Below are 23,100 nucleotides of genomic sequence, written 5' to 3'. Positions count from 1 at the left end.
TCCTCTAGTTCTTCTTTTGTATTTATTGTTGGTATTGCACCAATAGTTTCACTTACTATTCTTTTGTAGTTTGGCCAATTTGTTCGTTTTTTCTTATAGGTTTGCAAGTTGTTTGTTTCTACTGCTCCCAGGGTCAGTACAATTGGGTTGTGATCTGAGTCACCCTCATTCATTGAATATATTTCGTATTGTTGACCCACATTTTGTAGAATTGCTATGTCTAGGAATGTGGGAAGTCTGTTTCCACCATGGAAGCATGTGGGTTCTATGGGTCCCGCCACCATCGTGTTTGGTCGTTCTTCGAGATAGCCACACAATATTCTCCCGTTGCGGTTTGTGGTTCTATCGAACCAGTTCGGAGATCTTGCGTTCAGATCTCCTATAATGATAGAGGGCTCTACTGTGTCTAATATGACATTTAAGTCTTCCTTGAAGATTGAATCATTTGGTCTAACATATGCTGAAACAATTTTCAGCATATCTTTTCCTGTCTTGATCCTCACTATGGTGGCTTCCATAGTGATGAGTCCGTCTGGTGTAGGAATTACTTGGTGTTTGATTCCTTTTTTCACCAAGATCGCCGTGCCTCCTGATGTGGCTGTGTAGTCATTTCTATAGACATCATAACCTGGAAATTTTGTTTTTGTTTTTTCCGTTATCTTAGTTTCTTGTAAGGCTATGATGTCTAGTTCGAGTCTGTTGGAAAACTCGTCCAAGGTGTTAATTTTCTGTTTTAGCCCATTTGGATTCCATGACCCTATACGCAGATCGCCCAACTGATTAGTTAGTTCTGTTTACACCAATATTGCCCATAGCACTCACTACATTGGTCATCCTCTCGAACATGAACATGAAGTTTTTCATCTGTTCATTTACAATTGCCATGAGATTTGCCGTTTCGTTGTTTTGTTTAGATTCATCTGTCGTCTTTGTTATTTGTGCGTAGCTTTTGTTGGTACTTCTGTCTGTAGGTGTGTGTTCTTCTGTTCTGTTTCTTGTTTGTGCCTGTGCGGTGTATGTTTTTCTTTTTGGTGCTTTGGAGCATCCTCTGTAATTAGCTGTGTGGGCTTCGCCACAGTTTGCGCACTTTGGTTCGGTGTTCCTGTCCTTTGTGCATTCGCTGCTAATGTGTGATCCGCCACACTTAACGCATTTAGTTCCACAGTGACAGGCTTTGGATCCATGGTAGAATCCTTGGCAGTTATAGCACTGCATAACTTCTGTATTTTTTCTTATTTCTTCTTCGATATATATTTTCATGTAACAGAGAGTTGTCAAGCTTTTCATTTTTTCTTTATCTTCTTCGTTTATTGTAACTAAGAAAAGTGGCAATTTTTTCTTGTCTTCCTTCTTGGAGATCATATTTGTTACTTTAATGGCCATGATTCCGTTTTTGTTAAGTTCTTTTTGTATATTGCTTGTTTCTGTTGTTTCATGTAATCCTCTGATTACTAATCTTGTGGTGCGTTCTGAATCTATTGGATATGCGATGTATTCAATAGGGCTTTCAGGGTTCTTTGTATTTTGTTCTTCAAGTATCTTGATCATTGCTAGGTACCCTTCTCTATTATTTGTCTGGATCACGATTGACCTTCCAGATTTAGCGAATTTATTAGCGGATCCGATTCCCCTTTCTGCGGCTTTTTGTAATATCTCTTGGCTTTTTCCTATCGATTTGAGGATAATCGCCGGTGGTCTAGGTGCAGCCTTCGTTGGCTGTTCTTTTTCTGTTGTTGTTACGGTATTTTGTTTTTGCGCTGGTAATTTGGGAATACTGTTTTTCGATTTTTCTTTTTCATTTTCGTTTTCAGTCTCCATTTCTATTTCAGTGTGTTGATCTTTCTCTTGTTCATATTTCTTTCTTAGCATTCCTCTGGCTACGCATGCTTCTTCATTTCTCTTTTGTATTATTAATGTCTGCTTTTCAGCAGCGCTAATATTTTTCGGTTCTTCTTCTGTGACGTTTTTTTCTGTTATTTTGGTTTTTTTGTTTTGTTTTTTCTTCTGGTGCTGCTGGGTTGTCCATTCAGCATTGTTGTTTTCCATTTCAATTAAGTTTTCTTTATTTGGACTATTAGCAGAAGTTCTACGTCTTTCCTTTTCATGCATATTTGTTGGTTCTTCTACCGTCGTTTTCTTCTGCGTTTGTTTTTCAGCTTGCGTTGGTTTTTCGTTCGATTTTAAAATCAGCTTTTCCTTTTCCGCATGTTTGTCTATCATCTCAAGTAGCTTTTGAGTTAGTTTCTGTATTTCTTGATCTTTGCCGGTTATTTTCTCTTCTAGTTTGACCATTTGGAACTTGTTTTCTTCTTGCATTTGATGGATTTGATTCATTAGGCGCTTATTTTCCGCCTCCATTTTTTTCATCTGTTCAGTTAATGTGTCCAATGATCGAACTAGTTCTTTGTGGTATGTGTCCATTTCTTTGGCACGTTTAATTTCTCCTTTGTCTGAGCCGCTTCCTAAGGAATTGAGTCTTTTTCTTTTCTCTTTTTGTACGTTGCTTATATTTGTACTATTTTCACTGATTTCATCTTCCCTTTCACTTATTTCACCCTCGCTAGAATTATTATGGGAAATACATGTGGATATATTACTATTACTAGACATGGAATCAGTAACTACTGTTACTATGCTACCTACAGAATATGTAGAATTAGCTTTATTTAGGAATTCAATGTTTGCAATATCTATTTTCTTTTTATTTGTTTGTGAATTATTTATTATTTTTAAATTGTCTGATGGACCTAATTTTGTTTTTAGTTTATTGGTATGATTTGAATTTACTTTATTTGTCTTATTTAATTTTGAATTTTCTAAATCATTAGCTAATTCGTCATCTGTCAATTCAGGCAAGCTTTCAAAAATATTATTGTCTATAAAATCATCTAAGGTACTTAGCTTAGTCGTCATCCGGTGTCTGGAAGGCTCTTTCGTGGGCCAAGAGCCCCTTTCTGTCCTGTTGTTTAGCACTTAACACTGTTGTTCTTGTTTTTTTTTTGTTCGTCACTTATAAACACAAATAAAATAGTTAAATTAGTTTATATTTAGCACGTTAGTTCATCAGTTTAAAGCCACGATTTTCTTCGTCAAATTCACTAATTTTTTTATATACTGACACACTTTTATTATTAAAAAAGTAAATTTTTTTTGAGAGCAGATTAAATTTATAACTATCAGTTTGACGTTTATTTGACGTCCCCTATGGTTATCAGATATATTATATTATAAAAAATATAATAATAAAAATGTTAGATTATAATTTGAGAAAATTATAATATGTGTTATGTATAACAAAATCAATTAATACCTAATGCAAGTATAACCTATAATACATTATTCATTTACAAAAGGAAACAAGTTGTTAAATACAAAAGAAATAAAAATAGAATATAGTTTCTTTAATCCATATGTTGAATAATTAAACTTATCCACCAGAATAATGTTAAATGTGAAGCGTGAAATTGGTAAAAAGTTCCTCTAGTTTTGTCAAAAATTGTTTAGTTTGAAATTTAGGATGACAGAATGTCAAAACAAACAGTGTAGCCTTAAAAGTTACTAAAAATATAACCAAATTGCAGAAAAAATTGCATGAAAAATAGGACATGTTCTATTTAGCTGCAACTTCTTGCAGCAAGAAATTGCTGCAAGAAGTTGCAGCTTTTCTGTGCAATTCGCATATGACACGATGCAATTTTGTATTGCTGCAAGAAATTGTGCAATTAATTGCGCAATTAGTTGCATCGTGTAAAGTGGCTATTCGCAGTGTGCAAGTACTTGGAAGGGAAACGAGAAACGACCGTGCGCGAGTCGCGGAGAAATATTGCAACTATCTTAAATAATTCATATTGTCAATTGAAATTGTCAAATTGACGTATATTTCATACCTTCTGTCATTGAGGCAGAAAAATTATATATTGCTCCACAATATTGATATGATATGCAATTATTATATAAAGGTAAATTTAATTAATTGTATTTTGCTTGCAGTACTGCATTTTAATAACTAATTTTATTTACTACATACAATTGTTTACGTTTGCTAAACATAACCTGCATCTTATTTTTTCTTCTTATTATTTTTTTGGACTATGGCCTTGACAATTATCCAGCAACCAGGACTAATATAATTGGCCAATATAATTAAAAGTGCGAATAAAAGTACAGAGCGTAGAAATAGAGGTCGCTTTGCCGAACTTGCACGGTCCCAATAAGTGCCAATTTCTCATATCGAGTTCAACTCCAGTTTAACCTGAACTTCTAGTAAACGTCAGTCTAAAGTCAAAATCGTCTTTCTCAATTCACGTTCAACCGATGGCAGTTTAAACTTGAACGATGCTTGAACGGTGGAATTCGGCCGTTCAAAGATTTCAGAACTCAGTTCAGATGATTTCATGGACTACGCATGCGTTGTATTAACACGAAACGCTGTCATAATATAAATATATCCTATTTTATTATATTAAGTCTAACGATAAACGATAACAGTACCTATTTTTGTTTTTATAATATTTATTTATAATTATTAAAATGACTATTTGACTATAAATACTTAAATTTAACTTTATTCAAAAACAGCATAAAAAAGGTAGTTCAAAATGGCGACAGTTTTTTACCTTTTGCCATCTATTGGCATTTCTCGAAAGCTGTAGAACGTGCACTGTTATGAACGTGCAATGAGAAATGCATTCCAAACAAATCCGAAGATCACCGGTGAACCTGGTTCAACTGAACCATAGATTACCGCAGGTATGAGAAATCGACCCTAAATGGCTGTGCTAAAACCTATTCCGAGCGAGAATCCAGTTCGAGTTTATTGTTAATTGCGGATTGCGGTCGATGCGGCGCCGTTGGAATCGAAACCGATGCCGTTGAATTTTTGTCACTGGTGCGTGGAGTTGGAACCTATTCCGAGGTACCTGCTCCAGTTCCATCATGCCATCTCTAAACTAACAAATGATGAAGTTCTAAAACTTCTTCCGGGATGTTCAAAATTTTCATTTTCTAACTTTTCTCCGTCATCTTCAGTAATCGGTATTTTCAAACCGCGGCTCAGCATTATCTTCGTCAAAATCCGATTCTTCATTAGTTGGGTGGCTATCTGCTTCTTCAAAAAGTCCAAAAAGACTTCTTTTTATAATTCATCTGATATAATAGGCCAGGGTAATAAGACAAAAATATACCCTATTCGTGACACTTCAGCAGCCAGGGTACTGAAGCGTTTTTTCGACAAGTAATACCTATAGGAACAAATTGTAACTATTTTCTGCGTAGGATTTGGCGGCCATTTATATTTATAAACAATTAACTGTCAAAGAATGGCATTTTCCCTTTTTTTTTTTCAAATCAATGGAAAACAGTGAAACTTATAATTTTTTTAGTACAAATATCTTTGAGATTATGGAAAAAGCTTTAAAATGACATATTACAAAGTTTGATATAATTGCGAAAAAAGGTCGGAATTGCAAAAAAAATTATTTTCGCAATAACTGTTGTAAAAATTAGTGTACAGGTTTGAATTTTTTGTCAAATGAGGGTTCTTTGGTGCTTAATATGTGATAAAAATTTCAAAGCGATTCATATAATTGTTGAAATTTTATTCAAATTGTTTATCCCAGAGAGCATTTTTTTTGCAATAACATAAGTCAGAAAAACATGACGTTAGAACCATTCCACAGGTGTCAAATGAAAGAGCATGATCTATATTTTCAACTTGGTTTAAAAAAGCGAGTAAAAAATGCATTTATTAGTAATAAATAATTATGCAAAAGTATCGTACATCTTTCCTTATAAACTTTTTGGATAACTTTTTCCAAAAAAATTAACTTTTTTACCCTGTTTTAAGTGCACAACTACCAAGTAATGTTATTTTTCTACGACCGTTTAATAACATGCTCATTATTCGCTATTTTTTCATAGATAATGGCACCCATTACTGTACCCGTGAGTAATAATTTATTACTCACGGGCTGAAGTTACTCACGGCTCATTACTCACGGGCTGAAGTTAGATTTAAGTGGCGCATGCCACTTTTAATTTTAATCGTATATAAACTGCAAATAAAATACTTAAACTTGTTTATTTAATACAATAACTATTGTAATTTATACCAATAATTAACTCCGAAAAATTTTTAAAGGAATTTTAACTGTAACAATGTCAGTATACTTTTTACGTTTATATCTTGTTTACTAAAAAATTTGACGTTTATCATTTAATTTAGTGACAGTGACGTTAGCGCATTTTGTTTATGTTAATAATTGGAGTTTATAACTAATATTGTGTTTGTTTTTCAAGTTATATTGTGTTAAATATGTTATAACATATTATGTATAGTTACATTAATATATTATATACAGGGTGTTAGTAAATAAGTATGAAAAATTTTAAGGGCTAATTCTACATGAAAAATTATTGCCGGTTTGCTCTATAAACATATGTCCGCAAATCCTTAGTTTCCGAGATACGGGGTGTTGAAATTTTTATTTCAAACTGCCAATTTATTTATTGCTCTAAGACCAGTTGAGCTATGAAAATGAAATTTGGTGAGTTTTAGGAGGTAGTTATTGCGCATTTTTTGACAAACAATTAAGAAGTTTGTATTCATCATTGGCGCACATACGGGTAATAGTCTAAATTTTTTTAAAGAAAAAAATAGTACGCCACTGAGATATTTTAAATTAAAAATTATTTTTAAATTCCACGTTTAATTTTTGATAAAAAAACTTTCTTGCCTTTTTTTCATATAATGCACCGTTTTTATGCAGAAAAATAAAACATCTTGGCGCGTATTTTTCATTTCCTAATACACCATCAAGAACTATCCAATATAATAATACTAAACTAGAACAATAACAGAAAATATTACTAATAAGATTTCAACTAGGTGCAAAGCTGCAAAAAATGTTTAAAATGATCTCCTTTACAGGTAAGAGAAGAATTTTATATTCATCATTGGCGCGCGTACGGGTAATGGTCTGAATCTTTCGAAGAAAAAAATAGTACGCCACTGAGATATGTCAAACTAAAAATAATTTTTGAATTGCTGGTTAAATTTACGACAAAAAATCTTTCTTATCTTTTTTTCATACGAGGCGCCGTTTTTATACAAAAAAACAAAACATCTTAACGCTTACAAAGTATTTGAGGTAGTTTCCATATGCATAGAAACTTAGTTCAAATACTTTGTAAACATTAAGATGTTTTATTTTTTTACATAAAAACAGCGCCGCATGTGAAAAAAAGGCAAGAAAGATTTTTTGTCGTAAATTGAACCAGCAATTCAAACATGATTTTTAATTTGACATATCTCAGTGGCGTACTATTTTTCTCATAAAAAAATTCAGACCATTACCCGTACGCGCGCCAATGATGAATATAAAATTCTTCTATAACCTCTAAAGGAGATCATTTTTAACATTTATTATAGCTCTGCACCTAGTTATAATCTTATTAGTAATATTTTCTGTTATTGTTCCAGTTTAGTATTATTATATTGGATATTTATTGATAATGTATTAAAAAATGAAAAATACGCGTCAAGATGTTTTATTTTTCTGCATAAAAACGGTGCATCATATGAAAAAAGGCAAGATAGGTTTTTTATCATAAATTAGACGTGGAATTTAAAAATAATTTTTAATTCAAAATATCTCAGTGGCGTACTATTTTTTTCTTTAAAAAATTTCAGACCATTACCCGTAGGCGCGCCAATGACGGATACAAAACTCTTAATCGTATGTCAAAAAATGCGTAATAACTACCTCCTGAAACTCACCAAATTTCGTTTTCATAGCTCAACTGGTCTTAGAGCAATAAATGAATTGGCAGTTTGAAATAAAAATTTCAACACCCCGTATCTCTACTAAGCATTTGAGGACATATGTTTATAAAGCAAACCGGCATTAATTTTTCATGTAGAATTAGCCCTCAAAATGTTTCATACTTATTTACTAACACCCTGTATAGTTAAATATAAATATACATAATAACTATACAGGGTGTAACAAAAATACAGGTCATAAATTTAATCACATATTCTGGGACCCAAAATAGTTCGATTGAACCTAACTTACCTTAGTACAAATGTGCACATAAAAAAAGTTACAGCCCTTTGAAGTTACAAAATAAAAATCGATTTTTTCCAATATATCGAAAACTATTAGAGATCTATTATTGAAAATAGACATGTGGCATTCTTATGGTAGTAGTATCTTAAGAAAAAATTATAGTGAAATTTGGACACCCCATAAAAATTTTATGGGGGTTTTGTTCCTTTATACCCCCCAAACTTTTGTGTACGTTCCAATTTAATTATTATTGTAGTACCGTTAGCTAAACACAATATTTTAAAAACTTTTTTGCCTCTTAGTACTTTTTCCAAAAGTCAGTTTTTATCGAGATATTTTGAATACTTGTCAAATCCACCACATATGTGTATATGGCTAAGTACGATTATGGAGACTTGGTAATAATATGAAAATTTATTTATGATTTACATTTTTAAGTATATTTTGAACCATATTAAAAAAGAAGTAATATCTTGATAAAAAGTGCCTTCTCCAAAAAATACAAAGAGGCAAAAAGTTTTAAAAACACTGTGTTTAACTAATGGTACCGCAGTAAAAGTTTAATTGGAACATACACAAACATTTGGGGGGTTTAAAGGAACAAAACCCCCATAAAATTTTTATGTAAACATATTAAAAAAGAAGCCGCAACTCGATAAAAACTGCCTTATCGAAAAAATATTAAGAGGCAAAAAAGTTATAGAAATATTGAATTGAACTAATGGTACCACAATAATAATTTAATTGGAACGTACACAAAAGTTTAGGGGGGGTTAATGGAACAAAACCCCCATAAAATTTTTATGGGGTGCACAAATTTCACTATAATTCATTTTTAAGATGTTACTGCCTTAAGAATGCCACATGTTCATTTTCAATAAAAAATCTCTAATAGTTTTCGATATATTCGAAAAAATCGATCTTTATTTTGTAACTTCAAAGGACTGTAACTTTTTTTATGTGCATATTTGTACTAAGGTAAATTAGGTTCATTCGAACTATTTTTGGTCTCAGAATATGTGATTTAATTTATGACCTGTATTTTCGTTACACCCTGTATATTGAAATACGTCCACCGACAACAGCCATTTCCTATTTATTAGATTCACTGAGAGTAGGTACAAATTTAAGCTTATATTTTTTCGGAAATGAATAGAACTTATATTGACTATTTCTAGTTGTATTTTTACAATAAATAAGAATTTAAGGGGTAAATAGCATTTAGGTATTTTTGTAAATTACTAGATATAATTTAAATCTCGAGTAGTAGATAATTAAATTGTTTACTAATTAAAATAAAAAAAGGTCGTAGAAAAAGTATAGTATTCTACTCGCATGTAATGGCTATTACTCACTCTGATGAATTACGACACTCACCTACGGCTCGTGTCGCAAACTTCATCATCGTGAGTAATAGCATAGCCATCATTACATGCTCGTTGAATAATATACTATTATATCATAATTGATAAAAAATTGTAATAAATATATATAATTTCTTATATAACAAAATAAAAAGTTTATAAGGAAAGATTTACGATACTTTTGCATAATTATTTATTACTAATAAATGCATTTTTTTAAACCAAGTTGAAGATATAGCTCATGCTCTTTCATTTGACACCTGTGGAATGGTTCTAACGTCACGTTTTTCTGACTTATGTTGTTGCAAAAAAACTGCTCTCTGGGATAAACAATTTGAATAAAATTTGAACAATTGAACGAATCGCTTTGAAATTTTTATCACATAGTAATCACAAAATAACCCTTATGTGACAAAAATTTCAAAGCTGTATACTAGTTTTTACAATAGATATTGCGAAATTAATTTTTTTTGCAATTTCGACCTTTTTTCACAATTATATTAACAATAAATGAGTATATTAAACTTTGTAATACGTCATTTTAAAGCTTTTTCCATAATCTCAAAGATATTTGTACTAAAAAAACCATAAGTTTCACTGTTTTCCATTGATTTGAAAAAAAAAAAGGGAAAAATGCCATTTTTTGACACTTAAAATAAAAATGGCCGCCAGATCCTACGCAGGAAATAGTTACAATTTGCTCTTATCTGTCGAAAAAACGCTTCAGTACCCTGGCTGCTCGAGTGTCATGGGAAAAACCTTATTACCCTGGACTATAAATATTGTTTTAATTTTCCATTTGAGAAATGTTATATACTGTAACGATTTTAAATAAAACTAGTGGTTCTAATTTATATAAACTATTTATTTACTACACGATATCATCTTCAAAACTAAACTAATGACAGCGCTCCTTCTATGTATATACAAATATATTATTCTAGAATTATCTCGAAGTCCATCTCTATGTGTTACTACGCCATATGTTCTAGAATTATATTTATAATCATAATATATATATATATATATATATATATATATATATATATATATATATATATATATACATATATATATATATACGTTTATATATTCTGGTCTCTTTTATATATATATATATATATATATATATATATATATATATATATATATATATATAAAGTAGTTTGGTAATATTGACTGATACTATGTATAATAGTTTTGTTTTGGGGTTGCAGTCACTTATTTTTTAGGGGCAGGATAAATAAAACTCTTTGTTATTATCGAGCTTTCGCAAAATTTATTTGCTTTTTCAAGATAAGCTAAAATAAGTATATGATAAATACAATGAAATTAGAGATAAAGTACATTGTATATAAAAGCATAAAAAACTTACAACTTGAGGTTATTCCATAAAGTAAACATTTTTACAAAACATAATGTATATAAATTTCTATTTTATATAATCCAAATAACAATGTTCCAATTTGTAAAAAAATATGAGGAAAGATCTGATTTAATTTAGTTTTAAATTTGACTAATGCCAGAAAGATCATTTAATTTTTTATTAACTAAAGAATAATTGGCAAAATTCATATATCTAGATATACCTACTCTAATTTAAAGTATACTAATATTGAATAATCTAATACTAGTTTATAACAACTTCAAATAAACAGATATTGGTATTCTTTTTGACATTACTTGAAATGTCTTTCTGGCATTAGTCAAATTTAAAACTAAATTAAATCAGATCTTTCCTCATATTTTTTTACAAATTGGAACATTGTTATTTGGATTATATAAAATAGAAATTTATATACATTATGTTTTGTAAAAATGTTTACTTTATGGAATAACCTCAAGTTGTAAGTTTTTTATGCTTTTATATACAATGTACTTTATCTCTAATTTCATTGTATTTATCATATACTTATTTTAGCTTATCTTGAAAAAGCAAATAAATTTTGCGAAAGCTCGATAATAACAAAGAGTTTTATTTATCCTGCCCCTAAAAAATAAGTGACTTCAACCCCAAAACAAAACTATTATATATATATATATATATATATATATATATATATATATATATATATATATATATATATATATATATATATATATATATATGTAAAATATTATACGGGAAATAAATATTCTACCTTCGTCTGTGCTGCCATCTTGGGAACGTTTTCGCTGTCTACAGCTCATCAGCCAAGCTCTCAGAACAGACGAAGATGTAGAATATTTCCTCCGTATACCCGAGGCCGTAAGACAGCCATGCAGTCCTTATGGGACTAGCGCAATCTGAGTTAGTTAGAAGCAACCTACCTTGCTCGTTTCGGTACGAAACCGATCTGTGCCTCTACTTTGAGGCCACGAGATGTCACCTGGTATTTATTGAAAAATACCTACGGCGTCAAACAAGCAGGAAATAATCGCAACTTTCTACTTTTTAAAAAGTATGAAAATAATATGTAAAATATTATACGGAAAATAAATATTCTACCTTCGTCTGTGCTGCCATCTTGGGAACGTTTTCGCTGTCTACAGCTCATCAGCCAAGCTCTCAGAACAGACGAAGATGTAGAATATTTCCTCCGTATACCCGAGGCCGTAAGACAGCCATGCAGTCCTTATGGGACTAGCGCAATCTGAGTTAGTTAGAAGCAACCTACTGAGAGCTTGGCTGATGAGCTGTAGACAGCGAAAACGTTCCCAAGATGGCAGCACAGACGAAGGTAGAATATTTATTTCCCGTATAATATTTTACATATTATTTTCATACTTTTTAAAAAGTAGAAAGTTGCGATTATTTCCTGCTTGTTTGACGCCGTAGGTATTTTTCAATAAATACCAGGTGACATCTCGTGGCCTCAAAGTAGAGGCACAGATCGGTTTCGTACCGAAACGAGCAAGGTAGGTTGCTTCTAACTAACTCAGATTGCGCTAGTCCCATAAGGACTGCATGGCTGTCTTACGGCCTCGGGTATACGGAGGAAATATTCTACATCTTCGTCTGTTCTGAGAGCTTGGCTGATGAGCTGTAGACAGCGAAAACGTTCCCAAGATGGCAGCACAGACGAAGGTAGAATATTTATTTCCCGTATAATATTTTACATATTATTTTCATACTTTTTAAAAAGTAGAAAGTTGCGATTATTTCCTGCTTGTTTGACGCCGTAGGTATTTTTCAATAAATACCAGGTGACATCTCGTGGCCTCAAAGTAGAGGCACAGATCGGTTTCGTACCGAAACGAGCAAGGTAGGTTGCTTCTAACTAACTCAGATTGCGCTAGTCCCATAAGGACTGCATGGCTGTCTTACGGCCTCGGGTATACGGAGGAAATATTCTACATCTTCGTCTGTTCTGAGAGCTTGGCTGATGAGCTGTAGACAGCGAAAACGTTCCCAAGATGGCAGCACAGACGAAGGTAGAATATTTATTTCCCGTATAATATTTTACATATTATTTTCATACTTTTTAAAAAGTAGAAAGTTGCGATTATTTCCTGCTTGTTTGACGCCGTAGGTATTTTTCAATAAATACCAGGTGACATCTCGTGGCCTCAAAGTAGAGGCACAGATCGGTTTCGTACCGAAACGAGCAAGGTAGGTTGCTTCTAACTAACTCAGATTGCGCTAGTCCCATAAGGACTGCATGGCTGTCTTACGGCCTCGGGTATACGGAGGAAATATTCTACATCTTCGTCTGTTCTGAGAGCTTGGCTGATGAGCTGTAGACAGCGAAAACGTTCCCAAGATGACAGCACAGACGAAGGTAGAATATTTATTTCCCGTATAATATTTTACATATTATTTTCATACTTTTTAAAAAGTAGAAAGTTGCGATTATTTCCTGCTTGTTTGACGCCGTAGGTATTTTTCAATAAATACCAGGTGACATCTCGTGGCCTCAAAGTAGAGGCACAGATCGGTTTCGTACCGAAACGAGCAAGGTAGGTTGCTTCTAACTAACTCAGATTGCGCTAGTCCCATAAGGACTGCATGGCTGTCTTACGGCCTCGGGTATACGGAGGAAATATTCTACATCTTCGTCTGTTCTGAGAGCTTGGCTGATGAGCTGTAGACAGCGAAAACGTTCCCAAGATGGCAGCACAGACGAAGGTAGAATATTTATTTCCCGTATAATATTTTACATATTATTTTCATACTTTTTAAAAAGTAGAAAGTTGCGATTATTTCCTGCTTGTTTGACGCCGTAGGTATTTTTCAATAAATACCAGGTGACATCTCGTGGCCTCAAAGTAGAGGCACAGATCGGTTTCGTACCGAAACGAGCAAGGTAGGTTGCTTCTAACTAACTCATATATTTATATATATATATATATATATATATATATATATATATATATATATATATATATATATATATATATATATATATATATATATATATATATATATATATATATATATAAATAAATATAATTTTAATCTGATTGGACAGAATTAAACATGTGATCAAATATCTTACTATACGATTGGAAGTTAAAATCATTAAAAAATAATCAGTTTAATTTTAATTTCTGTAGCTTTCTATTGGTCAGAATCTCCTATGAATGAAATAATCGAGCTAATTTCATTAAAACATGAACACAATAAGATAAATTTGAAATAAATTAGTAAATAATATTTAAATATTAGTTTATTGCATGTATTATAATATATTATAATGCCATAGTACAAGGTATTTTACTTTCCCACACGCCGTGCGGGAAAATTTACTTTCACGCACGCCGCGCCGTGCGGAAAAGTGCAACTTTCCGGAACGAAATGCGTGCGTGAAAGTGGCACGCCTCTTTTAGCACGGCCGTAGAAAAATCAAATTTTTTGTACATTGAATACTTTCTGAAAAGATGTCGTCCGATTACAAATTATATTTTAAGAAATAAAGTGACATAACATAATTTATTTTAAAAATAAAGATTATATGTATCAAATTCAACAGTTGTTATCACAGATTTGTATTAAATAAATCAATGTTTGTAACTCAATAATACACATTGAAATCAAATACGTCGTTTGTCATCTCGACAACTAAGTATGGTGTTTACATAAATATTTTTTATTATTTACTTTTGATCGTTATTAGACAATTATGTAATAGTTTTCTATGAGATAAGACACTCAATAAAATAAGATTAGACGGTTAACCTTTGAGAGGTTACAAAAATACGATGTTATAAGATCAACACTTTCAAAATCTTGTACGGAAAGTTTTTAATAAATTCGGATAATAGAATAGATATTCAATTAACATGATAATTGTTTTGTAAGATTCAAATATATTTTGAAATCTTGTTTATGTGTATACCGGATGACAATTTAGAAGACTTCCCACCGATAACCTTCATAAACCCGAGTTCAAAAACTTACATTAAATACCAAGCAGGGTGCAAATGCTCCCCAAATTTTATTTCATTAACATGTTTGTTCATGAAGAACTTCGTCAGTTCACGTCGACAAAGAGAAATAGAAAATAGATAATAGTGAAAAGAAAAGAGCGCAAAGTTGGGGCCCCACGTTACTGTCGATGGAACGTATTCCCAAGAGTATCAAGGGTACACCACCACTGTTGGCAGTAGAAATTTTATTAGCTTGGTTTATTTGTTTAGCGTATGGCTTAAGTACATCACAGAATATATTTAGATTTATGCATTATACAATGCATCACAAACAGATGTCCAGTTTTTTTTTATATATTCGATTGACCCTTCGGTTGCCATTACAAAGTCTATAGGGTCGCCTGTGTATGCTCTGCGTGGGCAGTCCTGAACAATGTGACTGATCGTCTGTCTTGCAGCGCCGCAGTCACAAGAAGGCCAGGGAAGTTTACCCCATCTGTAGAGGGAGTCGGCGCATCTTCCACAGTTTGTTCGAATTCGATTAAGGGCTGCCCAAATCTTACGGGGACGTTCAAATTCGCTAGGTTTTCGTATGATGTCCGGTAGACTATGGTAATGCGGATCTGTCTTACTTTCCCAATCTTCTTTCCATCGGGTATTTAAGTCAAAGTTGGATTGCTGCAGCGCTTGAGCAGATTGTAGAGGGGGTAACCTGGATCGGAGACGGTTTCCAAAAATATCGGGGATGTCGTTGTGGACTAGAAGCTGGCGACTGTCCATTATTTTGTTATATTCTTTAATCAATGCATGTTCGCGGCGTAGGTTGGGTGGTGTTATATTACTAAGGGTAGGTAGCCACATTGTAGGGGTGGGCTTAATTGTGCCTGTTATCATACGCATAGCACGGTTTAGTTGGGTATCGACCAGGTGGGTGTGCCTGCTATTTAGCCACACTGGTGCACAGTATTCTGCCACCGGATATATCACACCAAGAGCAGAGAATCTTAAAGTTGATGCTGTGGACCCCCATGTAGTGCCGCAGAGTTTCTGTATTATATTATTGCGTGTTTTCAATTTTGCTGCTGTTTTCGTCAGGTGTTCTCTGAATGTGAGCGTTCTGTCTACAGTAACCCCAAGGTATTTCGGGTATTTATTGTGTTTCAACAGCTTGTTATTAAAATACACTCGCAATTCTGTTTGCCAGCTTGTTGTTGAGATGAAAAGCTGATACTTCAGTTTTTGTAGTACTTGGTTGTAGTCTGCATTTCTTAAGGTATTCGCTGAGGATGGATAAGTCATTCGTGAGAGTGATTTCTGTAGTTTCTAAAGATTGGTGCTTGTTGCAAGGGTCCAGTCGTCAGCATATCCAAACTTTCGAGATTCGGTTTCAGGCATGTCAGCAATATAGAGGCTGAAAAGTAAAGGGGCAAGGACAGAACCCTGTGGAAGGCCATTGTTAAGTTTCATCTGTCTACTCGTCTCCTTTCCCAGTATAACCTGGAAGGCTTATATTTATATTTAATTTAACCTTTATATTCCAGAATATCAAAAAATGATATTATGAAAAGTTGTTTGAAATTAAAAACGATGTTTAAATATACAATTACATCCATTCTAATTGAAAAAAAAATTCAATTTTTTCTCAAATTACGAATACTCATCATCATTTTATTACAATTATTATGATAACTATTTTATTATCACTTTCACGAAAAAAAGTTATTCTTCATAAAATGCTCTCCCTGGTCTAAAATCTAAGATACAACCATCCGATATCACACTTTTTTAATTTTATACGAGGTATGTAAAACAATTTTTCTTAAGAGCCTTTATTAAACACAATATTTTAATTAGAAGGATGTAATTGAACACTAAAAAAAATTTTTTAATTCCAAACAACTTTTCTTAACAACTTTCGATATTGTGAAATGTAAAGGTACTTTACTCTTGAGTGAAATTCATATTTTTTGACATACCTCGTATAAAATTAATTAAATTTGATATTTGATGATTGCATCTTAGATTATATACGATGCAGAGTATTTTATAAAGAATAACTTTTTTTCGTAAAACTTATAATAAAAAAAGTTATCAATAGGTTCCAAGTTACGCAGAAATACTGTATAAGAACTAAAAATTTTTTTTACTGAACATTTATTATTGTTAAAGCTTATTATTAAATGTATTTTAGGTAAGTTTTACAGAAAAAAGTTTTGATCACTTTGTATAAACATTTTTTTAGCTGGTATTTTTTTGTTTTTGTATTACATCTTTATCTTTCTTAATTTTCTCAAAAAGAAATAATTTATTTCAATTCTAAAGTAAAATAATTTAGTGCATTTTAAAGATTACATCCTAAGCTTTAAAAAAGTACTTATAAAATTGTAATAGATCTGTTCAAACTTGAGTAATACCGTCTTAAAGTGGTGGTAATTCTATAAAACTACGAAGATTTCAAAAATTACATTTTCTTGAGACGTCATATCATTTGAATTAAATTTTTGAGACTTTTTTGAATGAAACATCATTTAGTAAGATGCTTGAAAGGTAAGTTGTGCAAAATTGAGAGTTTTATAAGAAAAAATGTATTATTTACACATTTTTAAATCATTTTTAAACAAAATTCATGTAAGGCTCACTTTCCGCCCACACCGTACTTATGACCATACATTTTATTTCTTTCTATTATAACCATAAGATAGCTTAATTATTCTTCTTTCATGTTCAATTTGTAAAATTTCATTTGATCCATTAGTTAAAGAATTACATTAAAATAACTCAACCATACACTTCAAAAATTATAGAAGATACAGATTTAATTTTAGAAAATTCTTTATATAAGGTTTTTTTTTGTAAAATTGTCTGAATTTTTCAATGGTCAAGTCAGTTTTTTTCTAAAATTTATATTTTCGGAGTTATTTAAAAAAACATCTAATTTCGTAGTTCATTTGTTTAATAAAAAATGAAGCACCCACTTCTCGAGTAGAACTTTTTGATGTTGTTTATTAAACATTTCTTAATGAAATTACAAAAAGTTCTATCTTGTTTGATTTTTTCCGAAGTGAAAATCTATATGCACTCCCCTATATGTATAATGACTATCAACATTTAAAGAGTTACTCTGATAAGTCTTGATTAACTATTTTTAATAACTCTGGTAAATATTCACTAACATTGGATCTTGTTTTAGGTAAATTTACAAGAACATTACGGTTTAGTAAAATACGATTCCAATATTCTTACACCACAATCAGTATGCGACTATATAGACGAAATGGGTTTCGAAGCGTCACTTCCACTTTTGGAAAAACAACAAAAAGAAGATAAAGAATCTTGTATTGTAGAAATCAAGGGGATGACATGTAATTCATGCGTGCAGAGTATAGAAGGTATGACTTAATTTAAAATAATGTCTGTAGTTGGGGTTTTCTTCATTTACCTTACTTAGTGACCGGCAAAAAAGCTCTATTCTGAAATATCCCACATATACTTGTAAATACCGTATATACTAGGTGTTAATAATAAGTAACTTCCTTTGAAAGAAAAAACATGTTTTCCAGAAAATTCTTTCATTTTTTTCTATATACTTCCCTTATAGCTCAATACAGCGACTCTAGCGATTTTTCGTTTAAATAATACGATTCTAAAAGCTGTTCAAAATTCGTCAATTATTTCTTCGTTCGAGCTGTTTATGAGCCATCTCTTAAGATTTAGGAACAAATTAATCGAACGGGGTCAAATCAGGACAATAAGACGGATGAGAAAGTCAGCGCATTGTGTTAGAGTAACAACACTTTTTTCTTCTGCATATGGTGCTGATTTCCTGCTTAAATTTGTCCAATCATAGATAATATTATTGTTTTTGTATTGACTTTTCAAGATTGTAAATTAAAATTATGTCCTTACAATCCCAAAATTCAGTGGCCATAATAGTCGAGGCATTGAAGGATTGAAGTGTCGATTTTTTTGCAGTAAGACGGATTTTAATGCGGATTGGTGCACTGGATTCATGAGAATGTCAGGAAATTTTGTGAACTAATGTAATGAATAAGAAATCTGAAATTGCATTTGTGCATAATAAAAATGCATTTCAAAAGTGCATTTTAAAATAGGCAATTATTATAAATTTGCAATTCGGTAAATTTTCTTACTCGGGGGTTTTTGGGGTCGCCGAAAACGAATATGAGGTCGGCGAGAGTGTGCAAACTACCTGGTACCTGCAGCGGGTGTAATAAACGTCTTCCTCTGGAGTATTATGGTAATTTGTTAAATAATTGGCCCAAACTTGTAACTCGGGGGGTTTTTGGGGTCGCTGAAAATGAATATGAGGTCGGCGAGAGTGTGCAAAGTACCTGGTGCCTGCAGCTGGTGTAATAAACGTCTTCCTCTGGAGTATTATGGTAATTTATCATATAATTAGTTTAAACTCGTTACTCGGTGGTTTTTGGGGTAATCTATTTTCTTCGATGTAACTATAGTGATCGAAAAGGGTGGTATTTTTATTATAAATAAACATACATTTTTATTATTATAATATACTTATGGTTAAAAAAGTTGATTATACAGAATTTATCGTAATTTATCTTTAAAATTCATGTTCTTCATCATTATCATCTTCTTCTTCATTATTGCCTTCCTTTCTCGAGTCCAATGCAATATTTGTGCAATCAGAGCCTGCACAATTTTTGCAGGCAAATTACAAACTAACCCATGCTTCCTGTACCCGCATGAGTTGCCGCAGTCTGACTTACAACTACAGAATATTAAATTTAAAATGTTTGGAGGACCAGGTGGCTGAGTCATTCTAACTGGAATTAATACATTATTTTGTAATTCCCATCCTCAATCGGTTGGGTTCATGTTACTGTCCTCTCCATGCAGCCAAATTTGTGTTTGTAAATATACCCTTTTTAAATGCTGGGTAAATGCATCAACAGATGAAAGAATTTTTCCAATGACAATCTTTTTATTTTTGGCAATAGGCATTAAGTACATTCTGTATCGGTAAGTTTCAGCTAATTGGATATTACTCAGTTTAAACTGTTCAGGAATATTCGGTTTCCTGAAAATTATCGGGGATTGTACATATCCATAAGAAGTTGGCAGCCGTGGTAAATAATTTTATTAAGGGGCACAACATACAGTAAACCAAATGTGCTTGAGAGTCTAGCAAAACCTCTGGAATAGAACAAACTCAAAACTCCATAATATTCAACCCAGAATACCTGCCTTAAAAATACCAGCACAGATAAATTACCACAATACTCTAGAGGAAGACGTTTATAATACCCGCTGCAGGCACCAGGTAGTTTGCACACTCTCGCCGACCTCATATTCATTTTCAGCGACCCCAAAAACCTCCCGAGTAATGAGTTTAAGCCAATTATATGATAAATTACCACATACTCCAGAGAAGGACGTTTATTACACCCGCTGCAGGCACCAAGAAGTTTGCACACTCTCGCCGACCTCATATTCGTTTTCAGCGACCCCCAAAAACCCCCGAGAAAGAAAATTTACCGAGTTACAAATTTATAATAAAAATGCACTTTTGAAATGCATTTTTCTTATGCACAAATGCAATTTCAGATTTCCTATTCATTACATTAGTTCACAAAATTTCCTGACATTCTCACGAATCCAACGCACCAAACTGCATTAAAATCCGTCTTACTGCGCCAAAAATCGACAGTAAGGCCTTTTTTTGTGCTTCAATGCCTCGACTATAACCTTTCCGACCCCATGGAGCCACTCTTGGCCACTTCGGAGCACTTTTTGCAGCTCGAGTCCACTGCCGTGCGTCCATTCTAGTTCCAGGATTTATCAACGGTTACCAATCGACGCCTAAAATCCGACGGATTGCTATTTGTAAGGTCCAAAGCTCAGAAGTGATTACACAATCATTGGCAGAATAATTTTTTCATATTCAAAACTTCATTCAAAATATGTCTAGTGTGCTCTGTACTAATTCTTGTGGCCTCTGCCAATTCATGAATCTTCACTTTATGATCAGCTATTTTCATCAACTTTCTTCACATTTTGATGGTGTGGCGTGGTTAATCCCATTAAATATGGTAAATTTCAATCTGTTTTTAATTATTTTGTTGAACAGTCTAGTAGTTGAACACTTTTAGACTCCTGTAATTGGAAGTATTATCTTTATTCTTCTCATTTTTTATATGTTGAGCATTTTCCATTGATTCCATTGTTTCTTTACGAAAGTTGGACATAGTCATCTGCCTTAACTTCCTGACTAGGTTGACCAGGTTTTTCTGTAGGAGCTCTCTGCTTGAACCTACAAATTTCAGCTTAAATGCGCTGGAAATTCACCTTTCGGACTTTTTTCTAAAGATATCTACATGTTTTAGGAATGATATCAACAAAGGAAGGTGTACAAAAAATTCATGTAGACTTGCACAAGGGAGAGGGCTATGTTGAATTTCAGCCTAGTAAAGTAACACCTGAACAAATAGCAGAAATGATAGAAGATATGGGCTTTGAAGCGTACATAAAGTCTATTAATGATAAAAGTGTGGAGAAAAATATAGTAACCAGTCCGAAATCTAGTAAGGCGTCCACTAGCCGTGAGGTCGACGAATCATCCAAGTCCAACTTGTCGAGGTGTTATTTGCAAGTAAAAGGAATGACGTGTGCTTCTTGTGTAGCTGCTATTGAAAAACATGTTTTAAAGATACCCGGTAAGTTATTTTAATTATAATTCTAATTATAATCAGTCTAGTCCAGTGGTGCTCAGACTTGTACTGCGAGGGATCTACCACATAAACTGCAAGCTTTCAGCGATTGACTAATAGGAAAAAAAGCAATTTTGAAAATAAAAATCTTTATTGCGCATTTCTATTTAATAAAAAGTTGTAACTACATAGAGTTGTAATTACGGCAACGTTTTTCATCCTAATTTTATTTGGATGTTCGTCAGTAAGCCGATTACGACACTTTAATTTTACCACCTTCATTGGGGAAAAAGCAGACTATCACACAAGTGCGTTGATCCAAAGAATGCTATGAGCTGAAGAGCTACTTGCCTCAAAGAGGATTTGTCAGGGGATATGCAAGACCAAAATTTCGTATCGGTAGCTCTGGACTTTTATTTTCAGTACCTCATTTTGGACAGAAATGATCTCCATATTGAAAGTAACGGATATTTCAGTGGCAATTTTTTCCACGTCTTCACAAGAAAACGGATTAGACATGAATGTTACAAATGTTTATATACAAATAGACATGAATGTTTTAAAAATTAGCGAAGCTTCTTTTAAAGTCGCTACGAATTGCTTGCAGCTCCATCTCATAATAAACATAATTCAAATGAGCGGTTACCCTTTTTTCAACAATGGAATGTTGTTTAACTCCTTTCTCTTCCTTTGATCAATCAATAATTTCAATTTGTTGACAGATGAGCCGGCAAGTGTGGTGAGTCAGCATAGTCCCCGTCTTTTCCCATTTGTATTTTTTTCAGTGAATCGCGATCGACCATTTGAGCACCGCTGGTCTAGTCAGTCATTGCACTAGCGCCAACATTAAAATTATACGAATTAAATCAAAAGATTTAAGTCAAACATATGTATATTATGTCGTCGATAAATGGATAAACAATAAATCTGTTATTTTGACATTGTTAAAACTCGAAATGGAAAGACCATACAGGAAAAATTAGAATTAGATATAAAGGAGAAAATCGGAGAAAACCAGGCAAGATTCACAGCGTGAAAAGCATGCTTAAATCACATTTACACGGTCGAGCAACTAATAGAAAAAAATGGCAAAAAGTAGATCCGTCCATCTGGCTTTTGTAGGTCTTAAGAAGGCGTATGACTTGATGCCTTTAACCAAGCTATGGGAAGCAATGGAAGACATCGAAGCTCCACGAATATTAATACAAACAGCAAAAGCACTCCACAAGAATATCAAAGTAGCTATCAAAACGGGCAATATAATGTAGAACTACAGAGCTGCTCCGCATACCATACCCTGTTCAAAATATTCCTGGAAAAATCCTGAAACCATGGAAAAGAAAGTGCGAAGGAACGACCATACCAGTAAGAAACGGATACTTATACAAGTATATACCCTAAGTTTTGCTGGCGACCAAATAGTGATCGCACAACACGAAGATGACCTCAGCTTTATAATGATAAAACTAGAACAGGAATATACTATACGGAAGAATGGAATAGAAACAAACCTAAAGAAAACTGAATACCTAAAACGGAGAATACAGAAATAATACAGCTGGAAGTGTATATAACACCATGATAAGAAGTATCCTGCCTTATGGGTGTGAAAATTGGATAATAAAT

General features: G+C 32.7%; 1 protein-coding gene across 7 annotated transcripts in view; it reads left to right on the top strand.

Annotated features, from left to right (window-relative positions):
• Nucleotides 1-23,100, top strand: part of LOC114328265 (copper-transporting ATPase 1) — a 204,074-nt gene that overhangs the window by 91,747 nt on the left and 89,227 nt on the right. For all 7 annotated transcript variants that reach the window (XM_028277071.2, XM_028277070.2, XM_028277069.2 and 4 more), the window contains 2 exons: nucleotides 17,973-18,171; nucleotides 21,151-21,480. In XM_028277071.2, coding sequence (XP_028132872.1) covers nucleotides 17,973-18,171; nucleotides 21,151-21,480 — 529 coding nt within the window. The remainder of the gene's footprint in view (nucleotides 1-17,972; nucleotides 18,172-21,150; nucleotides 21,481-23,100) is intronic.

This window comes from Diabrotica virgifera, chromosome 3, assembly GCF_917563875.1.
Source record: "Diabrotica virgifera virgifera chromosome 3, PGI_DIABVI_V3a".
In the NCBI taxonomy this organism is placed as follows: Eukaryota; Metazoa; Arthropoda; class Insecta; order Coleoptera; family Chrysomelidae; genus Diabrotica; species Diabrotica virgifera.
Note: the sequence above shows the minus strand (reverse complement) of the source record. Positions and strands in the feature narration are given on the sequence as shown.